At 44.8% G+C, this 14,207-nt stretch overlaps 1 protein-coding gene across 1 annotated transcript in view; it reads left to right on the top strand.

Annotated features, from left to right (window-relative positions):
- The window catches only part of TRPM2 (transient receptor potential cation channel subfamily M member 2), a 1,289,439-nt gene that overhangs the window by 187,746 nt on the left and 1,087,486 nt on the right, over nt 1–14,207 (top strand). The window contains exon 5 of the mRNA XM_044304068.1: nt 7,988–8,154. Coding sequence (XP_044160003.1) covers nt 7,988–8,154 — 167 coding nt within the window. The remainder of the gene's footprint in view (nt 1–7,987; nt 8,155–14,207) is intronic.

Raw genomic sequence — 14,207 nt, 5'->3', positions numbered from 1 at the left:
GATAATGGAATTTTGTGCTTGTAGTGATTTGATGGCTTCAATTTCTTGATTTGATAAATTGTTTGTGGGGTCCTTTTTTCTGATGTTTAGCTTTCTAATATCTGATTCAACGGATTTCCTGAATGTGGCAATTTCCTGGCCTATCTCTTGTTTGGGGAATAGTAAAGATTTTTGTTTTTAGATCTGTGTGTTTATATCTAGAGTCCAAATGTAGTGGTTGTTCTATTGGGTTTTTTAGGAAATATTTTTTCAAGCAAAGTTTTCTTATAAACTTCTCTATTCCGATGAATGTTTGGAATTTATTAGTGGGGGCAAATTTGAGACCTTTGTTTAGAAGTTTAGACTGAGCTACAGTTAGTTCTACTTTACTTAGGTTGATAATAGCATCCTGATTTGGAGTTGTTCCTTGTTGTGTTACCTTCGATTTACCCAGGCCTCTTCGTATCTTTTTCTTTCGTCTCTTCGTGTTTGGTAGGGGTGGTGTCTTGGTGGAGTCAATTGTGTGTGTATCTGGTGTTGGTGTGGTGTTCTGATCGTTGGGGATTTGTGCCAGTGATTGTGCCTGTTGTTCCAATCTTGGTTTTCCTGTCTGTATCTTAAATTGTATTGGTGGGAGGTGGTGGGGATATGGTGTTGTGTACGTTTTGGTGATTTTGTATGGGACCGTCATATGACCCCTGCCATTTGATCGTAATCAACAGATACAGGGAGACGAGTTCACCCCAGATGGGTTGTACACTTTAAGGGGCTGACAGCTCTAAAGGTGCCTACCATCCTCACCTAATCCACTCCATTGTAAAGCTCAGCATTTAATCAATAAGAAGACTGTATGACATTAAAGGTGTAATTTGGAGGGATTATTCTGAAGGGGCTAATTTTTCCCTCAATTCTCCCTCTGGCTGTTCCCACCATAAAAGTGAATCCCGTACTAACGGATACTCCCCCTTTGGAAAATCAGAGATAGTTTTCAGTATTAGAATAGGAGATCCCACGTTTTTGGATATACTAAAGACACTTTGTATCATCTCAGTACTGACTATTATATTTAAAAATTTTTATCTTTATCTTTTGTTGACACCATAATTAACCACCGTCCTTTTTTGTTTTTACATTTTTCCCATTAAATTTTTCATATAATTTTTATATGCCATCTATTTTTATTTTTTATTCTCTTATTTTTCTCCATTGTGATATAAAATAAAGGTGTATATTTATACATTTTAACACATCCAGGATTGTCCGCATCACACTACTTTAAATTCCAGGTGCCTGTCTATCAAACCTCTCTTGTTGTTATACTTTATACTCTTATCTGTTATAATGCCACCAGCAGGGCAGTCCAGCACCTCCAAGGCGTAAAGCACCAGTTCGTGCCACGTGTCCAGCTTGGACACCCAGTAGTTGTAAGGCACTGAGGGATCACTGAGGACGCTGACAGTGTGCTACGTACTCCTTCACCATCTTCCAAAACTTTTCCCTTCTTGTGACACTAGGCCGCGCATCAGGGTGAAGGTGCTGGCGGGGTGTCATGAAACTGTCCCAGGCCTTGAAGAGCATTGCCCTGCCTCTTTTGGAACTGCTGGAAAGGCAGCCTAACATGTAGTCAGCCATGTGTGCCAGGGTACCAACAGGCAAGACTTTGCTGTCGTCATCAGGAGGATCACTCTCAATCTCCTTAACCTCTTCCTCCTCTTCTGCCCACCCACGCTGAACAGATGGCAACCATCTCCTGCTCCTCCTCCTTCATCGTTCAATTCGCGCTGAGAAGACGGATGAAGGGTGGTTTGACTATCACCCTGTGTAATGTCTTCTTCCCCCATTTCCACCTCTTCCACATGCAAAGAGTCATCCTAAATTGTGAGCAGAAAGTGTTTGAGTAGACACAGAAGTGGGATGTTTACGCTGATAATAGCGTTATCGCCAATAACCATCTGTGTTGATAACGCAAAGTTTCTTAAAACGTCAGACATCCATGCCCACTCCTTGCTTCTGATTAGCGGAAGCTGACTGGAAACACGACGACCATGTTGCAGCTGGTATTCCACTGCTGCCCTCTGTTGATCACAAATCCTGGCCAACATGTGGAACGTCACACAACAGCCAGTGAGCTGGCAATTTCAAGCGTTGCTGTAGCATTGACAGATTGGCTGAAGCTGTTGATGACTTGTGGAAATGTGCACACATGCGGCGCACCTTCACCAGTAGCTCAGGCAAATTGGGGTAGGTTTTGAGAATTAAACCACTAAATTTAAGACATGGGCATGGGATGTGTGTGAGTTTGCCGAGCTCTAAATCCGCCACAAAGTTACGGCCATTATCACACACAACCGTGCCTGGTTATAGGTTGAGTGGTGAGAGCCACAGCTAAATCTGGTCTGTTATCCCCTGCAACAGCTCTGCGGCGGTGGGCTGTTTGTCCCATAAGCATATCATCTTCAGCACAGCCTGTTGACGCTTCCCCACTGCATTGCTACACTGCTTCCAGCTACCAGCTGATGGCTGACTAGTGCTGCACGCGGATAACACAGAGGTGGAAGTGGAGGAGGATAAGAGGGGGTTGGAGTCACTAACGTAGGTGCTGGTTGGTCAGTCCACGTGTAACTTTTCGGAACACATGTTGGTGTAAGGCGGGCACGGCACTCCTCAAAAAATAGTGGTGGCTGGGGACAGAGTAGAGTGGGACGGCCGCAGACATCAGGCTGCGGAAGGCCTTAGTGTCCATAAGCCTAAATGGCATCATTTCCAGGGCCAGTAATTTTGAAAGGTGTGCATTTAGTGCTATGGCCTGTGGGTGGGTGGCTGGGAATTTGCGCTTGCGTTTAAATGTCTAGGGTAATCACATTTGGACGCTGCGCTGGGACAGGGAAGTGGTCGCTGATGGTGCTTGCGAAGTTCCAGGTGCAGGGCAGGAGGCATCCTCCCCTGCGCCTTCGACAGGCGATTGGCCAGCACGTACCAAAGAGGAAGAGGAGGCAGTGGCGTGACTCGCAGACAAAGATTGTGGCCCCAGGCGTTCAGCCCACTTATTAAGGTGCTTGGATGCCATGTGGAGGATCATGCTGGTGGTGGTGAGGTTGCTAGAGTTCACGACCCGACTTTTGGTGTGGCACAGGTTGCAAACTACTGTTCTTTTGTCGTCTGCACTTTTCTCAAAAAAGCGCCATACTGCGGAACACCTACCTCTTGGCAAGGGAGATTTGCATAAGGGGGTTCTCTGTGGAACAGTTGTGGGCCTGTTTGGTGTGACCCACCTTCTCCCTTTTGCCACCCCACTGCCTCTTCCAGCCTGTTGCGGTGCTGCAGATCCTTCCCCTCTGTACTGTTGTCCTTGCTCGGCTTTCCACCTTCCCAGGTTGGGTCAGTGACCTCATCGTCCACCACCCCCTCTTCCACTTCCTCACTCTGATCATTCTCTTGATTTGTTGACCTAACCACAACCTCTGTGATTGACAACTGGGTCTCATCCTCTTCATTAACCTCTTGAGACTCATTGACAACTGTGTCTCATCATCATCCACCTCATTAAACACTAATTATCATTCCCCACCGTCATGGTCTTTTGACTGTGAATGCTCAAGAGGTTGGGAATCAGGGCGCAAGATCTCATGTCCCTCTTCAAGTGTGCTTGGCGAGAGGGCCAAATCAAGTAATGGCGATGAAAAGAGCTCCTCGAAATTTCCAAATGTGGGTTCACTTGTGTGGCCAGACTCTCCATAGTGAGAGGAAGGAGGATCAGGGCGAGGATTCTGTTGCTCAGACTCTTTGCTACTGAGACTAGACTTGGTGGAAGACAGGGTGGTGTTTAACCGACTGAAAGCATTATCTGCTGCAATCCAACCGACCACCTGGTCGCACTGGTCTGACTTCAAGAGTTTTGTCCTGTGACGCCCTGCAAACTGGGACATGAAGCTAGGTATAGTGGATGATTGGTTTTTCTTGTGCTCTGGCAGCAGGCACAGTTTCAACACGTGTACACAAAGACTATTATGGGAAGTTTACCAAAATAGAGCACGGCCGCTACCATCCAATAGCTAATCAATAATTATACAAAACAATGGCCAGCTCACAAGAAGTCAATTGAATCTACTTTAATCTCAATATAAAAATATAAAAATAAAATAAAATATATTCCTAAAAAATGACAGTATAGTTATAGTAGTCACGGTCCCTCCCTTCTATTAAGCTGCGGAGCTCTCGCAGATTACTCTATAATACTTTTTGACTGCAACCCTACGTTGTTTTCCTTTAAATTTTTGAAAACTCCACCAACATGGCCAGTGCAGATAACAGTTCTCAGCATTTCTATCCCACTTCTATGCCTCCTTGATAAAACGCTGCTGGTGATGATGGAGGAGGATGTGGCACAGGAGGAGGAGGAAGAGGGATCATTTGCAAGGGTTTCCGGGCAGTCATTTACAAGTGGCTCCGAGGGTGGGTTCCTGCACCTACAAACGCAACTTATACTATTATCCAGCCAGGGCACAGTTCTGGAGGATGACGAGGTGGAGGAGGAGTAACCGTGTTCACAGCAGGGTGACACCCAAACCAGCTCATGGCCATCACTGGTGTGTGGCTGGGGGGATACAGGGAAAACAGACGATATACCTCCCACAGAGGACAGCTTTTCGTTGCCTCTTGGCAGCCTGGCATACATGAGCGATTACATGCTGCAATGTATCCGCAACGACCGCCAAGTTGGCCATATTCTAACTTGTGCTGATTACTGGGTGGCCATGCTGCTGGATTCCCGTTACAAGGACAACGTACTTAATTCCCTCACTGGAGCGTGATCGTAAGATGCGCGAGTACAAGCGCACGCTAATAGACACTCTTCTGATGGCATTCCCACCTGACAGCGGGGGCACAGTGAAAGCACAAGGCGAAGGCAGAGGAGGAGGAAGAGGGCGCCAATGCAGCTGGGGCACCACCAGCACATCAGAAGGCAGGGTAAGCATGGCCGAAATGTGGAAAAGCTTTGTCAGCATGCCACAACATCCAGCACCACTAGGTGATATGGAACGTCTTAGGCTACTTTCACACTTGCGTTCAGAGCGGATCCGCTCATATAATGCAGACGGTGGATCCGTTCAGAACGGATCCGTCTGCATTATATTGTAAAAAAAATTCTAAGTGTGTAAGTAGCCTGAACGGATCCGTCCAGACTTTACATTAAAAGTCAATGGGGGACGGATCCGTTTGAAGATTGAGCCATATTGTGTCATCTTCAAACGGATCCGTCCCCATTGACTTACATTGTAAGTCTGGACGGATCCGCTTGCCTCCGCACGGCCAGACGGACACCCGAACGCTGCAAGCAGCGTTCAGGTGTCCGCTTGCTGAGCGGAGGCTGAATGCTGCCAGACTGATGCATTCTGAGCGGATCCGCGTCCACTCAGAATGCATTAGGGCTGGACGGATGCGTTCGGGGCCTTCAAACGGAGCTCACAAGCGGACACCCGAACGCTAGTGTGAAAGTAGCCTAAGCAGGAGGCAGCATTTCAGCAACATGGTGGAGCAGTATGTGTGCACACGCCTATACGTACTGAATGACGGTTCTGCCCCTTCAACTTCTGGGTCTTAAATTGGGCACATGGCCTGAGCTTGCCCTTTATGCCTTGGAAGGGCTGGCCTGCCCTGCAGCCAGTGTATTGTCGGAACTTGTGTTTAGCATGGCAGAGGGCGTTATCACAGACAAGCGCAGCCGCCTGTCCACAGCCAATGTGGACAAGCTCACGTTCATTAAAATGAACGAGGCATGGATCCCACAGGACTTGTCCGTAGCTTGTGCAGAATAGGCATGTATACCGGCCTTAACCAGCCATTGTTATACTACAGCGCAATTGCTGATGTTTGTATTTTGGATATTTCACATTCTTTTGGAGTGTACCCTAATAAAATAAATAAATTAAAACAAAAAACTAGTGTTGGCTTCCTCGTTCTCCTACGCCGCCGCTTCCACACTGCTACGTCCACCTCAAACTCATGAATCAAGTTTATTTTCTTTAATTTGTACATATTTTATTTTATATCATTTCAATAATTTGTCTGTTACATTTTCTCATGAAATTCACAAATTTTTGGGTGTGATATACCACTGCTATACCTAGTAGACAGGTAAAAAAAAATAATAATAATGTAATTTCAATAATTTGTCTATAACATATTTGGGTGAAATTCACCAATTTGCGGGTGTGATCTACCCCTGCTCTACCTAGTAGACAGGTAACATTTCACTAATATGTCTGTTACATATTTGGGTGAAATTCACCAATTTTTGAGTGTGATATACCCCTGCTATACCTAGTAGACAGGTAAAAACATTTCACTAGTTTGTCTGTTACATTCTTGGGTGACAAAAAATCGTCTGCTACTAGGTGACATTTTACCAATTTTGCTGTATACAAACTCCTGCTCTGAATAGGTGACAGAGAATTACATTTCAAAAATTCTTCTTTAATTTATGCGCCCTCTCCTTTCATTAACAACTTGTCCCACATTTGCGCTTCAATAATTTGTCCCACTTTTCCACTCGATCAAGTTTAATTTAAAAAAAATAACCTCCCTTGGATGACGTCTCCCTTTCTCAAGCTCCCTCTCCGACGTGGAACCCTGATTCGCCGATAACCGTGATCAAAATGCTAGGCTCAGAAAAGAACATTGAAAGTTGATAGAGAAGATATCCAAATGGATAGTGGACATCATGGTGACGAGTGATCAGGCAGAAGTTATCTAGAGTCGGCAGCAGGGCCTCTTCTGTCTAACTTTTCCATATCCTAAATACCCTAGTGACATTCCCTAAAATGTTTTAATAATAATTCCAATAACAGGGTTCTTAGGAGTCCTGTAATTTTATTTATCGTCACTACCTCCCTGGGACGGGAGTGGGTAATTGCTGCACGCTCCCTCCTTAACTTAGAAGTTCTGCTTCAATACTTGGTCCCACATTTCCGCTCAATTACATTGCATTTCACCCATTGACCCCCCCCCCCCCCTTGGATGTAGTATCTCTTTCTCACGCTTCCTCTCCGGTGTGGAACCTTGATTCGCCGCTAACCGTGATCAACATGGTAGGCGCAGAAAAGAACATCAAATGTTGATAGAGAAGATATCCAATTGGATCGTGAACATCACGGGGACGTGCAACATAATGGGGCAGTATGTGTGCACACACTTACACTTACTTACACTTACTCGCCCTGCAGCCAGTGTATTGTCTGAACATTTGTTTAGCATGGCTGGAGGGGGTTTTCACAGGTTATATTTCCCAATATTTTGGGATGTACCCTAATTTTAAAAAATTAAAATAAATTTCAAACCAAAAGCAGTGTAGGCTACCTCCTCCTTCTCCACCGCCGCTTCCACCTACACCGCCACATCCACTGCCTCCTCAACCTCCTACTCCACATGGAGCTCGCCCTCCTAGATCAAGATTATTAATTATTATTTTTACCTATTTTGTTATTTAAAGTCATTTCCCTATCCACAGCAAAATGTGCTCTTAACCACATTTTGCTGCCATTTGCAGCCCTCTAGCGCTTTCCATGACATTTTTACAACAATTTTTGTGCTCAATAGTTCGGGTCCCCATTGACTTCAATGGGGTTTGGGTTCCGAACTTTTTTGTGAAGTTTGGCCGAACTTGTCGAACCCGAACATCCATGTGTCCGCTCAACTCTATTATTGAGCTTCACTCCAGATTTATCACTGAGACTTTTATAAATCTCTTTTGCAATCTCAGTAGGAGGGTGGAGTAGGAAAACTGCAGTAGCTTTTCTAGACAAAAGTGTTTAAAGATAAAACAAATTTATCAAACATGAGCCATTTGACATTGACTAAATGTAAAAATGTTTTTAGATAAAAATTAAAATAATGCACTAATATAAAAAAAATTCTCCCATATAATAGCCTTTAAATACTACATGATGTTAAATAATGGTTTTAAATAGGCAGATGCTCACTTATTCATTAAATAATGTTTTTTGATCAGGTGCCTGGATTATTACTGGAGGTTCCCATGCTGGTGTAATGAAACAAGTTGGTGAAGCTGTAAGAGATTTTTCCATGGGATGTATCAACAAGAACAGAAAAATTATCACCATCGGTATAGCGACTTGGGGAGTTGTTCACAATCGAAACAGCCTAATTTCTACCACAGTAAGTATTTGAATTTAAAGGGAACCTGTCACCTAAAAAACGCCTTCCAAACCACCAGCATTACCTTAAAGTAGTCAGCAGTATGTTCCTAAAGATCATTTTCTTCCTCCGGCCAGCTGCACCAAAATCTTTAATCCCCTGCTATGTAACAGACAAGTTAGAAGTCAAGGGGGCAGAGGCCTCCTCGCTTCAAGTCAAGCTAAGCCTGACCCTTACTCGTCCTCCCTTCACTGTGATTGACATCCTGCTGTAAGGCTGGGATAGTGCAAGTCTCGCGCATGCGCGGTGTACTCCTTGCCACTGCGCGATTCATAGTGCATGCAGGGATTAAAGTTAGTTTTTCAAGATTTTGGCCGGAGGAAGATCAGGATCTTTAGGAACATACTGCTGGCTACTTTAAGGTAATGCTAGTGGTTTGGGAGGCGTTTTTAGGTGACAGGTTCCCTTTAAAGTAAATGTAAATTATCTCTCACGTGGTTAGGGTAGAGAATGCTGTTAAAGGTGATGGCAATATATACTGATGACCTATCCTCGGGATAGTTAATCGATATTAGGTTGGTGGGGGTCTGACACCAGTCACCCCTGCAGATCAGCAATTTGAAGAAGAAGCGACGTTCCATGCTAGCACTGTTTCCTCTTCTTTACACTATGTGTTGTCTCCTCTGGAGCGGTGGTGTAGCATAATTACAAATACTAGCTCCATTCAAGTGCCGATCTGATGTCGATAGCGTATCCATTAATACATATTGCTGTGCAATGTTCCTGTAAAACTCTTACACTTGTTAATTAATTCAATCATCTATTTTATTTTATTAAACAAACTTTATTAGACTTCCAACAATAACCAATATTTAACACATCATTATTAACATCCATTTTTTTTTGCCCCATCTTAATTACCCCCCCAAATCTCTCCCGCCCCCTCCTGCGATGCATCTCGCTTCACCTCCACTCCTCCGTCCCAAGACCGATGGGTAGTGGGGAAGGGTGGAAGAACAGAGCAAGCTCTAAGTCCCCTTTCACACGAGCGAGTTTTCCGTGCGGGTGCAATGCATGACGTGAACGCATAGCACCCACACTGAATCCTGACCCATTCATTTTAATGGGTCTGTGTACATGAGCGGGTTTTTTTTAACGCATCATTTGTGCGTTTTGTGAAAATCCCAGCATGTTCTATATTCTGCATTTTTCACACAATGCAGGCCACATTTTTCACTGATGGTTGCTAGATGTTTGTAAACCTTCAGTTATTTATCATGTGCGTGAAATACGCATCAAAACGCATTGCACCCGTGCAGAAAAAACTGAACAACTGAGAGCAATCGCAGACAAAACTGACTGAACTTGCTTGCGAGTTTCACTGAACGCATTCAGAGCCAATCCGTCACACTCGTGTGAAAGGGGCCTAAGGCCCCTTTAACACGGATGAGATTTGTGCGCGGGTGCAATGTGTGAGGTGAACGCATTGCACCCGCACTGAATCCGGACCCATTCAATTCTATGGGGCTGTGCAAATGAGCGTTGGTTTTCACGCATCACTTGTGCTTTGCATGAAAATTGCAGCATGTTCTATATTCTGAGTTTTTCACGCAACGCAGGCACAATAGAAGTGAATGGGGCTGGGTGAAAATCACAAGCATCTGCAAGCAAGTGCGGATGCGGTGCGATTTTCACGTACACTTGTTAGGAGACGATCGGGATGGAGACCTGATCATTATTATTTTCCCTTATAACATGGTTATAAGGGAAAATAATATCATTCTTAATACAGAATGCATAGTACAATAGGGTTGGAGGGGTTAAAAATAAAAAATAATTTAACTCCCCTTAATCCACTTGCTCGTGCAGCCCGGCTTCTCGCGGTAAGCGAACCTCTATCCCCGATGTAGCTTGGCATCCGGGGAGCCATAAAGGGGTCAGCGCTACTTCATGACCGTGATCCAGTGGAGTATTCAGTGCCGTGCATGATTTGGGGATATGCCGGCGTCGAGGGAAAAGGGAGAGCGCAACGTTACCTCTCACGTCCTCACGTCCTAACCCCTTGTTCAGTGTCCTGATTAATTCACTCGTCGTAATCTATTCATCAAGTAGCCTGCATGCAGTACTTTTGTTTCCGTCTAAAAAAAATGGATCTCAGACTGAAATGGCTCAAATGGATAACAACTGAGCCAACAGGATTCATTTTTTTTCTTTCTCTCTCTCTTCTTCTGATGGTTCAGAAGGACGGAAAGCTTTTAACAGTGATGTGAACTCATCCCAAGACAGTTTTTCCTTTACACCAGCTTAAATAATAATAATCAATCCAAAAATTAAACATCATGGACATCAACGCGTGCCCATACTATTACAATATAAAAATATTTATCCCATATGGTAAACGGTGTAACAGGAAAAAAAAAAATGGTGAAGCTGTAAGATTTTTCTATGGGATGTATCAACAAGAACAGAAAAATTATCACCATTGGTATAGCGACTTGGGGAGTTGCTCACAATCAAAACAGCCTAATTTCTACCACAGTAAGGGCTCTTTCACACTTGAGTTGTCCGGATCCGGCGTGTACTCCATTTGCCGGAATTACACGCCGGATCTGGAAAAACGCAAGTGAACTGAAAGCATTTGAAGACGGATCCGTCTTCGAAATGCGTTCAGTGTTACTATGGCAGCCAGGACGCTATTAAAGTCCTGGTTGCATAGTAGTAGTGGGGAGCGGGGGAGCAGTATACTTACCATCCGTGCGTCTCCCGGGGCGCTCCAGAATGACGTCAGAGCGCCCCATGTGCATGGATGACGTGCCCTGCAATCACGTCATCCATGCGCAAGGGGCGCCCTGACGTCACTCTGAAGCGCCCCGGGAGCCGCACGAACGGTAAGTATACTGCTCCCCCGCTCCCCACTACACTTTACCATGGCTGCCAGGACTTTAGCGTCCCGGCAGCCATGGTAACCATTCAGAAAAAGCTAAACGTCGGATCTGGCAATGCGCCGAAACGACGTTTAGCTTAAGACCGGATCCGGATCAATGCCTTTCAATGGGCATTAATTCCGGATCCGGCCTTGCGGCAAGTGTTTAGGATTTTTGGCCGGAGCAAAAAGCGCAGCATGCTGCGGTATTTTCTCTGGCCAAAAAACGTTCCTGTCCTGAACTGAAGACATCCTGATGCATCCTGAACGGATTTCTCTCCATTCAGAATGCATTGGGATAATCCTGATCAGGATTCTAACGGCATAGAGCCCCGACGACGAAACTCTATGCCGGAAGACAAGAACGCAAGTGTGAAAGAGCCCTTGGTATTTGAATTTAAAGGGAACCTGTCACCTAAAAAACGCTTAAACGAAACTATAAAAAAGTCATGGGGATCAGAATGTGGTGATGAAAAGAAAATAATCCATACCCCCTGAGCAAAGGGTACCTCAAAATTGAGACTTTGGGGTTTCATAAATTGGAAGCCATAATCCTCCAAATTATAACAAATAAAGGCTTGAGATATCTTGCTTTGCATGTAAATAGTCTATCTCGTATATTAGTTTCACCTTTTAAGTTGCATTACTGAAATAAATGTTGAAATAAATGTTCCTGAAATAAATTTTGCACAATATTCAAATTTTTTTTGTTTCACCTGTATATCTTAGTATTCTATTCAGTACTACAAGAAAAATATATACGCATTTCACTTCTGCAGTTATTTCTGTTGAAAGCGTATAGGGGCGTTTTTCAGTAAAAAAAAAAAGACAAATATATATGCAATGCACTGTTGCAGTTATTTCTGGTGAAAGCGTATAGGGGTGTATTTCATTAAAAAAAGAAAAATATATATGCACTTCACCATTTAATTGTTTTCTGGTTAAAGCGTATAATGGACTTTCAGTCCAACAAGAAATTTATATTCTCAGGTCACTTATGCAGTTATTTCTGTTGAAAGTGTATAGGGGCGTTTTTCAGTTACAAAAAGACAAATCTATACGCACTGCAGTTCTGCAGTTATTTCTGTTAAAAGCGAATAGTGGCGTATTTCAGTACTGCAAGAAATATATATAAGCCCTTCAATCTTTAACTTTTTCTGGTCAAAGCGTTTAGTGGCCTAATTCAGTCCAACAAGAAATTTATATTCTCAGTGCACTGCTGCAGTGACTTCTGGTGAAAGCGCATAGGGGCGTATTTCAGTACTTCAAATAATATATATATATATACGCACTTCAATCCTTTTTTTTTTTCTTTTTGTCAAAGTGGATAGGGTCGTATTTAAGTACAACAAGAGAAATATATTCTCAGTGCATTTCCACAGTTAATTGTGGTGAAAGCGTTTAGTGGCCTATTTCAGTACAAAAAGAAAAATATATTTGTTGCTTTTAGGGGAATTTTAAATTCTGTTTCATTGGTTTAGTTCAACTACAAGTATATTAGGCAGAGAAGTGCCAGAGGGGTGGCAGAGGTCTGAATGTTCCTGGTGTAAGTAGTGGTAGCAGCAGAGTATGCGGTCGTGGCCGCAGTCACAGCGAGAGGCCTGAGCTCCCGGTGTCATCTAGTGGTTGTGTCTTGACCAGCAACTCTGCGTTGATTGGTTAACTCAGTCATCCACGTCATCCCAAGTGACATCAGACACCCCCAGCCAACAGTTGCTGGGTTTGTCAGACACAACCCTTAGGCTACTTTCACACTTGCGTTTTGGCTTTCAGTTTGTGAGATCCGTTTAGGACTCTTCCAAGCGGTCCAAAACGGATTAGTTTTTCCCTAATGCATTCTGAATGGAAAAGGATCCACTCAGAATGCATCAGTTTGCCCCAGTTTGGCTCCATTCAGTCTCCATTCCGCTTTGGAGGCGGATACCAAAACGCTTCTTGACACAATCAGGCACAATGGAAAACTTCAGCATTTTGGCTATCTTCAACATAGCCAAAACGGATCCGTCCTCCATTGACTTTCAATGGTGTTCAAGATGGATCCGTCTTGGCTATGTTGAAGATAATACAAACGTATCCGTTCTGAACGGATGCAGACGGTGGTATTATCTGAACGGATCCATCTGTACAGATCCATGACGGATCTGCACCAAACGCGAGCGTGAAAGTAGCCTTAGTTGGCATGGCCCTCATCTGTCCTTAACCTGCCTCTGGCCTTTTCTGTTCTACCACTGCAACAAGTACTACATGCAGTGTGCTCAGCTTCACTTTTCAGTGAGGATGAGCTACTAGAGGACAGTCAGCAGCTACTGTCCAGCCAAGATGTGGAGGAGACTTCCGCCACTTCCTCTGCTAGGTGGGCAAGTAGCGGGAAAGAGTGGCACTGGAGCAGGTGTTGCGCATGGTCAGGCTTCTGACCCAGAGGCCGTTGAGCGGGACATCAGTGATGCGCAGACACTACTCGATGATGATGAAGCCTATCATACTTGGGAGTCAGGTGAAGAAGGGGCTTCGTCATCATCGGGAGAAGAAGGTGGCACTTGCCCGTCAGACAGCGGATGAGCCAGCAAGTCGATAGCATGGCTGGGAATCAGCAGATTGGCAGCAGTGGGAGGTTGGGAGCCAAACAGGCAAAGGGTAGACCACCCGCTTTGCAGCAGCCCACCTGCCTGGAAAGGATTGGTTCATGGGTTCACAGCAGCAGCGGCGGTAGCAGTTAGCCAGTGAGCACTGTGGGGTGAAAATCCGGTGCTCGGCAGTGTGGCAGTTTTTTTTTAAGCCACCGGAGGAGGTCAACATGGCCATATGTAGAATATGTGGGCAGAAGGTGAAGCGTGGGCAGGGTGCCAATGTTGGCATTACGTCCCTGAATCAACAAATGCACCGTCGCCATAAAGTGGCCTGGGAGAACCGTGGCTCCAATGTGGTAATCCACCCTGCCGCAGCTACCGCTGCATCACTCAGTGGAACGCACCCAGGTTCAGCCAGTCAAGGCTCCACCACCTCAGCCGAAGGGAGCTGTCTGTTATTCTCATCTTCTGCTGGTCCAGATGCATCTGCTCCTACTCCGCGTCAGTCATTCCGTCAGCAATCGATCGCCAAGAGACAACAGTATGTGTGAAACCATATCAACATTATGTCACCTTACACTCTG

Source organism: Bufo gargarizans, chromosome 8 (genome assembly GCF_014858855.1).
Source record: "Bufo gargarizans isolate SCDJY-AF-19 chromosome 8, ASM1485885v1, whole genome shotgun sequence".
NCBI lineage: Eukaryota > Metazoa > Chordata > Amphibia > Anura > Bufonidae > Bufo > Bufo gargarizans.
The sequence above is the reverse complement of the archived record's forward strand: the minus strand, read 5'-3'. Positions and strand labels throughout refer to the sequence as shown.